The sequence below is a fragment of the Elgaria multicarinata genome, chromosome 8 (genome assembly GCF_023053635.1).
Source record: "Elgaria multicarinata webbii isolate HBS135686 ecotype San Diego chromosome 8, rElgMul1.1.pri, whole genome shotgun sequence".
Classification (NCBI taxonomy): Eukaryota; Metazoa; Chordata; class Lepidosauria; order Squamata; family Anguidae; genus Elgaria; species Elgaria multicarinata.
Window position 1 is genome coordinate 67,153,667 of NC_086178.1, and position 16,181 is coordinate 67,169,847.

At 40.1% G+C, this 16,181-nt stretch overlaps 1 protein-coding gene across 1 annotated transcript in view; it reads left to right on the plus strand.

The window, feature by feature from the left end:
• The window catches only part of ATRNL1 (attractin like 1), a 682,244-nt gene that overhangs the window by 583,142 nt on the left and 82,921 nt on the right, over positions 1–16,181 (plus strand). Inside the window, exon 28 of the mRNA XM_063132703.1 lies at positions 9,273–9,387. Coding sequence (XP_062988773.1) covers positions 9,273–9,387 — 115 coding nt within the window. The remainder of the gene's footprint in view (positions 1–9,272; positions 9,388–16,181) is intronic.

The following is a 16,181-nucleotide window of genomic DNA, read 5'->3' on the forward strand; positions in this document are numbered from 1 at the left end:
TGCCTAGAGCTGCTATAAACTGAACTGTAAGAAGCAGCTGTGAAGATTTGAGATTGCTGTGTTAATTGCATCAAATCAACACACTTGATTGCTTACATACAAAGCAATCATGTTTACTCTAGTTGGGGTTCACCAGATAAATACAGTGTTAATAATGTGATTAAGAATTTAATTTTGCATTAGTGTAAATTATAATTATCTGTAAAGGGGTAACTTACTCCAGCTGCTCAGAGAGTCACTATTATTTCTACACAAATCATGGTAAGAAGTGCATTCAAATGTTTTAGTCTGGCAACATGGAAATGATTAATGTGTAGTTGTTTACATTTTAAATACGGCGTGCATCAGATCAGTATTTGTGCACTGTGTCCAATTTTATTCTGCTCATGTCAAAATACTTATTACTGCTGACAGGTGTAACATACTCACATTAATTCCTTGATCCAATTTTCTAATTGCTTTTTTGGCATGAGATGGCAGCCATTTAGTCTTTCGTGATCTATTTGTCTTTATGGCATAATAATGCACTTTTTAAAATTAGATGCACCTAGTTTCCAAATGACTGCCTAGAAATATATAGCCAAGTACTTAAATAAAATGGGTGTTCTATTTTTTTTTAAATATAAATGAGTAGGGAATCTTTCACAGGTTCTACTCATTTCACTTTGTGAGGGTAATGAAAATTTTTAAGGATTTATTAATCTTTACCCCCATCTAGTTGCTTACGTCTGCAAAAAACAAGCAGATATTAAGTGAAGGAAGAGTGTATTTAACTGATTTCACTGATTTTCTGAGTGGGGCTAGGCTTGTGCAACCTACGTTACCTAATTGCTAGGAGTTGTGGTATCTCTATTTAAGCATTTGTTTTCTCATTCTGGTAAGGATACATGCAATGTTTGCCTCCTAGCTGGATCAGTACAATTTTCTTGAAGGCAATAAAAACTATCTTACTTTTCCAGCAATCTTTAGAACAAATACTAATTATGGGTTAATTTTGCATCAACGAATCTCGCGTAACAAGGACATAACAGTATTCTGCACCCGAAACGTCACCCATTCAGCAAAACAAATCATTTGAAAACCCAAGTGGAGAGTTTGGGCAACAATCTCATAGCTAATAGGTGACATAGGTTTCTCATCGCAGCTCTTCACAGTGCCAGCAGACTTGATAGGATAAAGAGAAAGATGATACTCAGATTCCACATAGCACCATCCTATATGATTCTTCCACTTTCTGCCTTCCCCTTATGCTCCATCTCAGCTATTCAGGCTTTTTAGAAGCTCCTGTTCCCAAATTTCATCACTTGGTAGTACTGTATGTGAAGCACTGGGCACACAGGCATCTTGTGTAGCTTGAGGTTTTCTAGATCAATATCCCAGGGCTTTCTTTTCTTTCTTTCTAACAAAGTTAGAAAAGCATTTCAAAACAGTCTGTGGGAGCTGGTGTTGTGTCTCAATTTATTTTTATTTCCTTTCCATAGCAAATTACTGATCAATCAAAATGTGAGAGGGAGAGTGGAATTGTGCTCACTGTCCCATCCTGACCTCTGCACAGTGACCAAAGAGCTGTATGTGCACATGCACGCACACACAAGCTCTGTCCAAGGGGCTGCCTTCATCGTGCCAGATTGGCACCGCCTCCTCATCAGCCCTCTGCTTTCCCTCTCCCACCACGGCGTTGAGGAGGGAGCGTGGGGGTTTCTGGGCAGCCATCCAGGTCCCTGAGCCACCCCGCCCTCTACCTGGTGGAAGGTGACCAATCATTGGTCACCTTCCACCAGGCTCTGCCCCCGAGTTGTCCCCAGATTGGCCACGGAGTGACGTTACACAGTGGAAGCACCATGTTGATGTTGCTCCCTTTGAAAATGTCAGAGTAAATCTCTGACTTTTTCAAATCAGAGCATTGCAGGGAAGTCCCACGGTGGCTGTGATGCTGCGCCTGCATCATCTAACTGACGGGGCACAGATCCACAGCCACTGCAGGGCTTTCCCCACATGTAGACAGCCCCCAAGTAATCTGGCCAGTGGGTGTGATCCTATGCCATCCACACACACACCCTTCCAATGCATTGATCGTTCAGTAACAACAGGTAACACTTAAGATTGGATTAGAGTAGGGCCTTATCTACACCTTGTGTCCAATCATTACAATCCTATTGTGGTAACGCTTCATCCCTCCTGCACATTTATACCTCATAGGAAACACAATGACATTTGTTGTGGTATTTTGGATACTTTGGAATAAAAATCAGGAAATAACACTATAAAAGCAGTTTATGGAATGTCAGAGCATCATCAGATGAGCGTTTTATTGCACGCCTGGTACTGCCCACTTACAGATGTTCGCACGTCCTTTAGATGATGTCATCCATCTTCTGCTCCTTCTGCTTATTCTTCCATCACAAAATTAGACCCCTTTTAATCCATTTTTTTTTTAAAAAAATGGAATGTGCTGCCATTTCCTGCTGTGTGCAGGAAAAGTGGCATAATATAAACAGCCCCTGAATGGGCCACGTGATCATTGCTGCTTCCTCTTTTTCTCCCCATATAAAGAGACTGTCGCTATTGGAGGACAGCAGCTGGAGGCCAAAACGATGGTAGGGAAATGCAAAAATCCACCTGTCTGATGACACTGTCACTGTGCCCCAACAGTTATCAATGCACTTCAATACCACTATAAAACAGTAGTGTAGATTTCGAGGATTCATCAGTTGTTCACTGTGGCTCGTATTGGCTTTAAAGGCACAATCCAGTCAAAATTAAGAACTGTTTCGCAGTGCAAGGAAGTTAGGCATTTGCTTAATTGTCCATCCGAAATCAATGGGGCTTATGTATTTAACTATTTTTGCAGATGTTTTGTTAAGTTTTATTCATTCAGACCAACAAAGGAAAACATAGAGGAAACCCCCTCAGTTTAATTTAATAGGTTCATGATTTCTTCTATATATTATCCACTCCAAATGGTTTATTAACTGTCTGACTATCTTTCGCTGCTGTTTTGGCACAGCATAACAGCCACTTCTTCTTTCCATCCAAAATGTGACAATTCCAGTAAATAAATCACAGTTGCTAAGTGCTTTGGGCAAACAAACATGTGCCTTATCTCTCCCCCCAAAAGCTGTGGAAGTGTATGATAAACTGTACATTTCAAAGGACGCGTCATGTCCCACTGAAATAACTTTGATTCATGGTTATGTATTTATCTTTAAACAACTGACAAACCTAAGGGTATCTGAATTATTATCATTTGCTCTATGCTGCCTGGGTCTCTTGCTACAAAATTGAAATGATATACACTAAGATTGCACTTCTGCTTTCCCAGCCTTAACATGCTATAAAATACTTTCTCAGGCAAAAAGAGAAAATGCCGGATCTGCTTGATTTCGACGAGGTTCAGCTGAAAACAGTTAATGGCAACACCATTTGAATCAGGATATGTTTTTAAAATTTATTGGCACAAAATACAAATAGCAAAGGTCTCTGAGCTGCTAGAAGTTTTACAATTGAAAATATTTTATTCATGTGAATTTCATAAATGAAGGTGGCTCTCCCAGATATTTAAATTGTTTTTTCCTCCCTTCATGTTTCTTCAAAGGTATCAGACCACTCCAGATTAGTCTAAAATCCACCCCCTAACATCATTTCCAGAGAGATGACACACCCCAGAAAGGGAACCTGCAGGTTGATCCTCTGTGCCAGACATAGAAACAAGCAACTTCTGATGCATATTGTTAAGCATCAAACTAAACTGGATATGGTAGAGCCAACTAAAAATGTATTTTTATTTTTTATTTTACAGTAAGTCCCTGTATGTTTTCCCCTCTGCAGCTAATAGCTTGGGTGGCGTTGGATAGGGAGATCTGTAAATCAATAAAAACTTCTCTCCCCCAACCATGCAGTCCTGATCCAAGATGTACACCTCTCTAAAGTTGCTGTTAGCTGAGGAAGAGAGAAAATAGATAGTTACTTGTATTGTAAAATAAATGTGAGAAAGGATTACTGCTTTCAGCTATTTATAAACAGTCCATGGTTGATACATATGGATGGCACGCTTGCTGGCCCCAAATGACTTCCATGTGGTCTGAGCTTCTATACTGCTAGAGAATGTGTGAATCAGCGTCACAATATGTTGGCTAGAAGTACCCAATACATGCAGCATAACTTGACATGATTTCCAATGTCAAATGCATAATGCTGCAGCAGCTTCTCCTTTGCTGCTCATTAACTTTATGACCATGAATACCAGTACAGAGGTTAGCCAAGGTGTGAGTACCTATAAAGCCTGATCCCCCACATTAAAATAAACACTGGGAAGTTTTCTCACAAGCAGACTTGGTGATGGGGAAATATTGAAAAGTACAGTATGTTTATTCTAACATTTTCTACCTGTTTGCTCACTAACTGTATCCCAATTCTACAGTAATAAATACTGGCCACTGTTTCAGAGTTAGTGAACTGCACCCCAAAGACTCACACAGACTCCTGCAAACAAAATGTACAAGTTTTATTCAAACAAAGCCTTTTTACTGCTTTCTCTCAGGCTGCAGCCTCTCTCTCCTCAGGCCAGAAGCAGAACTACTTCCTGGTTCCCTTCCCCTTCCAGGAAGCACAACCAACTCAGGCTAAATCCAGCAGTTCTTTCATATCGTTACAGTCACTTTGTGTTAGTTAAATAGAAATTGATATTGTTTATATAGTGGAAAATAATATTTTCCCTCATATTGGAATTAGTTTATCAGCATATTTTAATGTAGCTAAGCTATCATTTTGCATCATATTCTGAAACCAGTTGATACTTATATATAGTTTCTATTTTTCATGTAAATAGAGCATGTTTAATGGTCTTGAAGTACTACTCAAAACATTGGATATTTATTCCATTTTTGCCTTGGAACATAACAGAGTTGCTTTCTAAATATTTGTACATAAAAAAAGAAAAAGGGGTACTTTTGACTGCTTGTTTTAGCAATATCTTCAGTATGCAAATGAACATGTAGGCTCTGAAATGAGAACTGCATATGATTTATCGAATGCAAAATATGGAAACGTGACTAATTATAAATATTTTTCCAAGCACTACAAATTTTGCAGATTTGTATTCTGTAAAGTGTTCATTTGCTATTAACTATTTCAATCTTAGTAGCTCAAGAAATGTATTGCTGCATCTTAGTTTGACACTCACATGTGAAAATCAAAGACTGGCTAGACAACTGTATTCAATCTGATTAAAAATATCTGGGACTTTGATTGTCCGCCCAATACTCTTGTGCACTTGGAATGCACCTAACATTCCAAGAGACAGAATAGATGTAGGAAATGTTTACATAAATGTACACATAAATTTGCATCCTCGTATACATTTCCCCTCCCCTTTTTTGCCCCAGAATGAATAATTATTGTACATTCTTGGTAAACCACATTGAAAAATTAAAAATATTGCCTTCCAAAATCGCATCAACCAATGAAATGAATGAGAATAATCTTGGGGAAGCTCTGTCAATGTTTTTTTTAAAATTAATGCATAAATAAATATGAGAGCTGAGCTGAATTTTATCCCAAATAACAGTCATACAACTACAGTTAGAATTGATATTTCACCTTCGGATATTATTCAGAAATAAAAGGGGGAGGGAGAAGGAGTAAACTTTTTCCAAGTAGCACAGTGTGGAAGTATGGTTGTGAGTATGCCAATTTTTTTATGCCCAACCATTACAAAGTTTGGTGATGCCAATAGTATCATGGGCATATGATGACAAATAGCACATGTGATACTTCTGTAGGCAAGTGTAGTCACTCGATCATCCCAGAGTGAAGGACACAGAATAACGGGCTCAAGTTACAGGAAGTCAGATTCCGGCTGGACATCAGGAAAAACTTCCTGACTGTTAGAGCAGTACGACAATGGAATCTAAGTACCTAAGCAGTACTTAGGGAGGTTGTGGGCTCTCCCACACTAGAGGCATTCAAGAAGCAGCTAGACAACCATCTGTCAAGTATGCTGTAGGGTGGATTCCTGCATTGAGCAGGGGGTTGGACTCGATGGCCTTTTAGGCCCCTTCCAACTCTACTATTCTATGATTCTACGATTCTAAGTCTCCAGCTCCTATTTGCTGAGTTTTTAATTCCCCCTTTCTTATTTTCTTCTTTAAAAATGTGCCTATGGCATGTGGTATGAGCTCCTTGTTTAGGAACCTTTACTTTAAATTTTGTCTTAAAAAATAAATCATGTAGCTCAGTGGTTTAGCACAGGGGTCCCCAACCGGTCCATGGTCTGTTAGGAACCGGACTGCACAGGTGAGCTGCTTTCACCCTCCACCTCACCCCACCCCAGCATATCTGAGCGTGCGGTGCCGTCTCGCCTGCCCAGCTGAAGCGAAGCCAGGATGCTGCGATGGGGTGGGAGGCTTTGGAATGGCGCGCCCGGCCGGAAGACGCTTTGGGAGAGCAACTTCCGGGCGTGCTGTTCCAAAGCCGCCCATCTGCCCCAGCGTCCTGGCTTCGCTTCGGCTGGAGTGGGAGGCGGGGGGCTTCCCAAATCCATTCCCTTAACCCCCTCCCTGGTCTGTGGAAAAATTGTCTTCCATGAAACCGGTCCCTGGTGCCAAAAAGGTTGGGAACCACTGGTATAGCACATGCTTTACATGTAGAAGGTCCCAGTTCAATCCCTGGCATTTCCAGGTATCAGGAGACTAGCATCTTCTGGTACCTGGGGATGCCAGTCAGAGCCAGATCCCTTCAGATTCTTGACTGGAACCCTGGAGAGCCATTTCCAGTCAGTGTAAACACTACTGAGCAAGATGGACCACTGGTGTGAATCAGTGACCTTGTTAGCATGGTAACAATGGGTTAAACAAGCCACTGTGAGTTTTTTAATCCTCAGTGAATGTGGGATGTGATTTCTCTAATTACCCGCCGAGGCCCGCCTTCTCATGTCATCTGAACCCGGGCAGCATGCTTTCTTGGAGGGCACAACAATTCTCAAATAACCCTATAGTAGGCCATGGGTTATTAGAAGGTTGTTTCCATCTCCAACCAGCTATGTTGCCCGGGCTTAGATGACAACAAGCTTCACATTATTATTATTATTATTATTATTATTATTATTATTATTATTATTATTTTATTTATTTATATAGCACCATCAATGTACATGGTGCTGTACAGAGTAAAACAGTAAATAGCAAGACCCTGCCGCATAGGCTTACATTCTAATAAAATCATAATAAAACAATAAGGAGGGGAAGAGAAAGCAAACAGGCACAGGGTAGGGTAAACAGGCACCGGATAGGGTAAAACTAACAGTATAAAGTCAGAACAAAATCAAGTTTTAAAAGCTTTAGGAAAAAGAAAAGTTTTTAGCTGAGCTTTAAAAGCTGCGGTTGAACTTGTAGTTCTCAAATGTTCTGGAAGAGCGTTCCAGGCATAAGGGGCAGCAGAAGAAAATGGGCGAAGCCAAGCAAGGGAAGTAGAGACCCTTGGGCAGGCGAGAAACATGGCATCAGAGGAGCGAAGAGCACGAGCGGGGCAATAGTGTGAGATGAGAGAGGAGAGATAGGAAGGAGCTAGACCGTGAAAAGCTTTGTAGGTCAACAGGAGAAGTTTATATTGGATTCTGAAGTGAATTGGAAGCCAATGAAGAGATTTCAGAAGTGGAGTGACATGGTCAGAGCGGCGAGCCAAGAAGATGATCTTAGCAGCAGAGTGGTGAACAGAAACCAACGGACTGATGTGAGAAGAAGGAAGGCCAGTGAGAAGAAGGTTGCAGTAGTCCAACCGAGAAATAACCAATGCATGAACAAGAGTCTTGGCAGAAGAGACAGACAAAAATGATCGAATCTTGGCAATATTATACAGGAAAAAACAACAGGATTTAGCTACTGTCTCAATATGAGGAATAAAGGAGAGCGAGGAATCAAATATAAAGCCACTTGGGTGGTTAATTAAGGAAATTGTGCTCTGCCCTCACCGAAGATTAAAGAAGCCTTGTTTAACCCTCAGTGATCATCTGACCTGCCCAATATAAAACAGCTTCATGTATTCCTAATCCTTGGAGGCTGCTTTTCCTCTTTTCTGCCGAGTTACCACTAGCTTAGTTTCCAAAGCAAGAAAATTTTGTTTTTATTCCCAGTTGCAAGGCTTATTGACATCCACTCTTCATAGGAGCTTTCTGGGAATAGGACACTATGCTTCTGGCTCCCCACTGGGATAATATGCAAGGTATAATGCTGTACATTGACCACAGTACAGCAGTCCAATTTATGTATGCTGCTAGTAATTTGTCCTTTTGATTTTAGCCGAGAGGCTTTCTTCATATTTGATTTAAAATGCAAAGTCGAAAATTCAACACCTTTTATCTCTAATGACATATTTTTATTTATTTATTTATTTATTTATTACATTTTTATACCGCCCAATAGCCGAAGCTCTCTTGGCGGTTCACAAAAATTAAAACCATCATAAAACAACCAACAATTTAAAAATACAAATACAAAATACAATATAAAAATCACAACCAGGATAAAACCACGCAGCAAAATTGATATAAGGTTAAAATACAGAGTTAAAACAGTATAATTTAAATTTAAGTTAAAATTAAGTATTAAAATACTGAGTGAATAAAAAGGTCTTCAGCTGGCGACGAAAGGAGTACAGTGTAGGCGCCAGGCGGACCTCTCTGGGGAGCTCGTTCCACAACCGGGGTGCCACAGCGGAGAAAGCCCTCCTCCTAGTAGCCACCTGCCTCACTTCCTTTGGCAGGGGCTCACGGAGAAGGGCCCCTGTAGATGATCTTAAGGTCCGGGTAGGTACATATGGGAGGAGGCGTTCCTTCAAATAACTTGGCCCCAAACCGTTTAGGGCTTTAAATGTCAATACCAGCACTTTGAATATTCCCCTCTTCCTCTTGTTGGGATGGAAAGATACTGACACACCCAAAACCTGTTTTCGAAAATGTAACACGATATTATTCCCATTATATTTTCTGTAAATTGTTAAGTGATGCTGATCTCATGAGTAACAGAAATGCTCAAACATCAGATTGTAGGTATAAATGTTTAAATAATTAATATCATGTTACTAAATTTGCTGGGGGAGATCCTTTATTTGAAGTCATTTCATTTTAGCCGTTTTAATTGGAAAATGCAAGTTTATTTATATTTAAGTTTACAAAATGAGAGGTTAGCATGCTTACATGGATGGGTGTAAATGTTTTGAGTTAAGAAACCAAAAAGTAGCATTCGAGATTCAAATACTTTATTCCTTCTCAATTTCAGGGTTCGCCGAAACCAATTGCCATTGAGCCTTGCTCAGGAAATAAAGCAGCAGTACTTACTGTGTTTTTATGCCTGCCAAGAGGATCATCTGGAGTCCCACCACCTGGTCAGTCAGGTAAGAATGTCCCTAAATCACTCTAATTGGTGGTGTTATTCCAGCTGTACACTTAAGAAGTTTTACATGAAAATGAACACCAAACAAGGCTCTTTGTAATCGTGTTAGTTGTCCAACCATACAGGTTGTTTTTCAGAATTGGGGCCAACAGAAACTTGACAACATATTATATTATCCAGTCATCCTTTTCCTCCCTATTTGAAGCTCATTCCTAATTCTTCCGCCTTGTTTAGTGAACTGATTATACTGATAAGCATTCTTTGCTCAGCCACTGAAAACGTTGGCTTCCTCTGAGTTGTTGAATGGCACCAAGGAAAGAAACCAGAAGCTGACAAGGCTTGGCTTGGTGCACTTCCTTTATGTTTTCTGTTCATATTAGTAACTACCTTTCAAGTAAGCATTTCAAGAGAGCCAGACAAATATTTATTTATTTACTTATTTATTTCCAGCATTTGTAAATGTTTCACATCTAGACAGATTCCAGAATGATGAACACCAAGCGATAAAATGACCAAAAGACAAAAAGAATGAAACATGATATTATTATTATTATTATTATTATTATTATTATTATTATTATTATTATTATTAAAAAACCAGAGTGCCAATGAAACCGAGCCTGGTCAACCAAAGAAGGCTTCCTGGAAAAGAGCAATGTAGGGTTAGCACCTGACTAATTTCCAGAGGTGGGGAGTTCTATAGCAAGGGGGTCACCACATTGAAGGCTCTTCACCCAGTGGACTCTAGTCAGACCATAGGTCTATTTGGAACCACCCTCTGATGACCTCAGCAATCAGGCAGGCAGGTAAGGCAGAAGGCACTCTCTCAGGTTTCTTGGTCCTAAGTTGCTTAGGGCTTTGTACACTAGGACCAAAACCTTAAACCTGGCTCAGTGGCCAATAGGCAGCCAGTGCAGTTCCCTCTACAAAGGAGATACATGCTGAAAAGGGTCAGCTCCCAACAACAGCCAAGTTGCTGCGTTCTGCACTAGCTCCAGCTTCAGCATACTGATGGCATTTAGCAGCCACTGTACTTTAAACCACTTTTCAAGTTGCAAAGAGCAGTACCCAGATTAGCCCATCTAATTTATTTGTTCTATGCCTACCTTTCTGTTGCAAATGGGAATTCAAGGCATCATACAATAAAATCACTGAACTTTGCCTGGGAAAATGCTGGGCATAAGGATAATTGTGCCTAGCTAGATAGTATGCATCAAAAGTAAGCACAGTTGGACAGCTGCTGAGAGCACACACACACCAAGGCCCACTGGCAGGAGCTCCCTGGACATGGTCAGACAAATGCTCACTGGCAAGAATGCCCTGGAGTTGCTTCTCCTCCTATCCTCTTCACCTTTGCAACCTGCTTGTCAACCTGCCCCTCAGCCCAAACCACAGTGGTGGTGAGAAGGAGGAGCAGTGAGTGCCACTGTCTCCTTGCTCACTGGCTCTCTGCCTATCAAGCAGCAAGCAAGTTGGAGCAGTGATGAGAAAGAGGATGAGGAGCAATACCAGCTGGTGACAATGGGGTGGGAAGGCAGGCTCACTGAAGGAGGAGGGGCGTTGAGGTGTCTTGTCCAAGGCACCTCAAAAACCTGGAGTCAGCACTGAATAAAATGTAATTTTTAATTATGCTTTTATTCTGCTTTTATTTTTTTACCTCATTTGTTCACCACTCCAAAATCCTCGGATAAGGAGCGGTATAGAAATATTGTAAATAAATGTCAGTTGTAGGCAATGTGGTGCCCTTCCAATATTTTTAATTTCCATAATCCATGACCATGGGCCACACTAGCTGGGGCTTATGGGAGCTGTAGTCCAAAACATCTAGAGGGCACCAGCTCCCCTATGAAGTAGCAATCTAACCATAATTGTTAAGTGTCTGTGAGCTAAAATATCATCATCAACAAAAACCTGCTAGAGCAAACTTTCAGCTCAAATATAGGTGAGGGTGGTTTAGGGTGTGAAACATCCACACCCACACACACCAATGCCACTCTGCTCAGTTTTCCCCAGTTGACTGTTTGGCAGAGGGGTAAACAGCAGCCTCATTTTCCTTCTAGAATCCTTCTCAAAATGATGCTACACGAAATAGATATTAGTCATGAAATAGGTATTTTATTAAGGCCAATTGTTATGGATCATAGAAGAATAAGGCAGATTTTGAAGTATTAACCTTTAATAATTATTAAATAAGTCTGCTTATGTAAAATCTTAATGGAATTGGAAATAATTCCTGCTACCTACTTAGGGGAATTGGGAAAGTAACTTAGGTACCATTATTTCAAATGAGACCTATACCTTATTATGGCAACATATATTAAAATTAATTTTGTGTACAGAGCTCATAGAAAGTTTTTTTTTTAAAAAAAAATCAATTGCAGGTGGTACCTTTCCCCCATCTAGAATGTATAGAATACGTACACAAGAACACGAGATTCCTGGAATTCTGAAGCTTGGCAGCTAATTTGCTTCATTTTATGAAGGAAGGTGCCTATGATTTTATCAAGTTTGAAATTAGTTACAAGAAGTATTACATAGATGATAAACTATAATATCCCATTTAGATCCACTTTGGATTTCTAAAAGATATAGCTGCTTCTGATGATCTGGAAATGACCTGTTCATCTTTTGACAGCAGCCAGAATGGCTGTCGTTCAAAGAGATCCACTAACCCCAAGATCTACCAACTACAATAGAATGGTACTATTGCAAGTAGTACTATTGCATAGTCTATATGATTAACAGTGCAATCCTATATTTGTCTACACAGAAGTAAGCCCCATTCAGTTTAATGAGACTTACTCTCAGGTAAATGGGTATAGGATTACACCCTAAACTGAATTATATTGTCTGGGGTAAGAAGTTAGGCAGATGGACAATATTTTGTCACTGAGAAATATTCCTAATATTTAGAAATGACAAAATGCAAGATAATGTGTGCCCATATACATTGTTAAAACCTTTATCAAATGTTTTTCATGCCTTCATTTGACAATTGAAATGATAATGTATTTTTAAAGTACAAAAAAAAGAATAAAAAAAACTATTTCTTTGTAGGATCCTGAACTTAAGTAGATTCATTGCTCGTCCTAACATGCAGACCCTTCCTAACTAAAACAAAGTGACAATGATTAATCTATTCCATCGTTCTGGTAGCTAGTGCATAACTGCAAAGAGCAGGGAAAGTCCATAGATTTCCCGTCTACATGTTGAAAATATAGGTTAAAAGTAACTAGCTGTAACCTACAGTACTTTACAGCAAAGTAAATGGTAGAGAACCTCAGGCCTGCCTTTAAATTATACCAGTACAGTCATGCAACACAGATTTTTCCATTCCCTGCACCAGCATAAATTCCTACACCAGTGCCAGAGGCGAAGGAACTAGGACAAGGAGGTAGGAAACAGAAGGAGCAGAGGGCAGTACTTTGCCAGATTAAATTGTAGTCTTTCTTGGCACAGATCAGTGGAAGGGACACTTGCAAGCTCCTTTTGCTTACAAGATCAGTCTGAGGCTTTGGCAATCTCTCTCACACACACAGGAGTGGCACAAGCCCAGAGAATCAGTTTGGCCAATGTAGCCTTCAACGTTTCTGTAAGGCCTGTTGGAATTCTACGTGGAATTCTACAATGGCCAATCAGTATGACAGAGTGTGATTTCATTTTCCCCATGAAGTTTCTTCCTCATCTGATCTTTTAAATACCTCCTCAAATTGGGCTCTCTGCCTCTCCCCACTGTTTTGATGCTGGTGGTGTGGTTCTGTGATATCACAGTGGAGCTTTCAATTGCACTTCTCACGCCTATTTGCTTTGGCATGGTCTATACAACCTAATAAATCACATGGTAAAATCATTCCTTCATTGCATAATTTATACAGCAGGCATGGGGCAACAGGACTGAAAACATCATGTACATAGAGAGATAGCCCCAAACTCCCTGTACAAAAATATTACCCCGTTCACATTTTTTAAAAAACTCCTAGAAGCTGGAAAGGTGGCTTTCCAACCCATCCTTCTCCCTGACTTACTGGTTTTCTGTGTTTAGGGGATTTTTGTGGTATTTGGTGGTGCATTCAATCTTGCAGTTCCTCCAACCTGGTATCATCCAGAAATAATTTTGTCACATGATCAGCTGAGTTTTGTAGATTTTGTGCTATGATGATCACAGAAGGCTTGCATAGCCTTGATCTAGCATCTAAGTGCTAAAGGAGACTTCGATAGCCTTAGAAATTAAATTCTCTGAGTAGCTTCTGTTGAACTAAATAACATCTTCCATATTTGGACACCATGGCCTGTAAAAAGTTACACCTTCAGTGCTGAGCAATTTCAGAGCCTTTGCACCCATAGTCCTGAAATAGAGAAACAAGAGTCATGTTCTAGTAATCGCATCAGGGTAACTAAATGCTGATATTTTTCTTTACTTTCATGTAAGCATCTGCAGTCCCAATCTGGATTGGGACCATGGTGCTCCAAGAGAGGAGAATTTAAATTTCCCCAAAAAATTGTTGAAGAGAGAGAGAGGGAGAAGTCACAATTAATTTCAACTTAAACTTCCAGCCTTCCCCAACCTGGTGGGCTTTAATTTGAACAGATGTAGCTGCATGCTCCATATTAAAAACATGTTTCATTTGACTCTGAGTCTTCTGCACATGATATTTACATATTTTATGCCAGTGTAGTGCCCCACTTGACCACTCCACTTGCTAATAATATTAACATATTTGGAACTTCTTGATGAATTTCCTAATCACATTTGCTCCAGAGAACAATAATAGCAACAAAATCTTTAAAGCAATTATTGATAGCCATTTGCTGGTGTTTCATCTTACCCTGTAGAATGTTCTCTGGCTTGCTTGCATAGCTCATTAAATCATTTGGGTTTGCTGTAGTAAATGTGTTCTGCAACCTACTAAACACCTCTATTCTTCGGTTCTCTGCTTATATGTATCTCTGCTAAACCATATCCTGATCATGTGAGTTAATGCCTAGATATGAAGGCTCCTGTAGCAAGTTGGACTAAATGATCTTTAAGTCCCATCCAGTTCTATAGGTCTGCTCTGCAAATGTATCCAAAGCACGTTTACTCAAAGTAAACACCACTGATAACAGTGTGATTTATTTCTAGGTAAGCATAAATTTAGTTACAGCTTACTTGGCTGTAGCCACGATAAATGTGTCTACTCCACGGCTACATTTGTTTCATATACATTAAATTATAGGTTTGTCTGAATGTTTTTGTAAGATTCTTGTTTTCTTCTCATTTCCCCCCTTACTCTGAACCAGTCCACAAGGATTTGGTACCAAGATTTATAAACTTTGCAGCTAACCCTATCTCTAAAGTTTGGTTAGCAGGTGTTTTATTATTATTGTTGTTATTGTTTGCAATGACATGTTTTCAGCTCTTCATTCTAGAGAATTTATTTTGCTCCTAGATTGTTCTCTCTGTGGTCAATATTTCACCCAACTACATAGCTAGACCTTGAGTTAGTTATTTCCTTCTCTTGCTGAGGCATCATTGGCACTTCGCTCTTTTCAGATAATTTATGCATTACCTTATTGCCCCTTATATTCTTGTTGTCTGGTTTATTTTGTTTACTGCCCTAAGTATTGGAGAGCCATAATTTATTCCTTTCCTGAACCTTGGATACAGCTGCTCTTAAATAGAAACTGCTCTATCATTCAGTCTACCTCCTCTCTTGTTGTACAAAGAAGAGTTTAAGATACTAAAACTGCAGGAGCAAACATCTATGGACACAATCTAGGCCCAGTGCGCAGATATGATGGGCAAGGTGCAAAGACCTTTTTATGTGCAAATGCACTCAAACCAGCAACCAACTTGTAGGTCAGCCTTCCCCAACCTGGTGCCCTCCAGATGTTTTAGATGCAACTCCCATCAGCTCCAACCAACATGGTCAGTGATCAGGAATCTTGGAATTTGTAGTCCAAAACATCTGGCTGTTGTAGGGCATTCACATGTGTGAAAACTATTTCAGGGGTTTGGCCAAACTTATGGGGCCTCCCGTGTACGTAAGTGCAGGAACCCTTGTAGCAGATTTGAAGAACAACCACCTGCTTTTCACCCTCGATGGTTGGACTGTGCTGGTTGCCGACCCTCCCGGGTAATAGCCAGATCTTATTTTATGGCCATCATCTGATAGTGTAGGGGGAGATGGTCGCATTTCCCTAGCATCGCTTTGCCTCCTGCTTCTGTCCCACAATAGTGATGAACAGCTTCCTCTTCCTTTAGATGGGGAAGAAAGAGGAAGGAAGCAATGACCACGTGGCCCATTCAGTGGGTGTTTTTATTGCACTGCTTCTCCTGCACACAGCAGGAAATCATGGCAAGTTTCATCACAGCCTAAAGAATCGGATTGAGTGGGTCTTTTTTTTGTGATGGAAAAATGAGCAGAAGGAGTGGGAGGCACAAAAGAGGTGAACAGTGTCATGAAAAGGACCCACGAAAATCCATGAGTTGCCACTAACAACTGTGGGATAAAACACTCGACATTCTGTTTCAACCATTGTGGATTATCTGGATTCTAATGCGGTACACAGTGCAATACGTATAAACAATCTTCTATGTTTCTGATAAACAAGAGCTATAAAAAAATTAGAGGGGTTAAACTTCATGGGTGCTATGGAAAAATTATAGAAGGGCAAAATGAATCTGAGGTAAAGTGATGATTTAAATGCCTTGGGAGAATACCCAGATTTAAAGAAATGGGTATAGGGCCATCATGTGTAGCCTAAGCCTAAATAATTTAGGCCCAAGCATCTAGACAGGTAGATAGATATGCT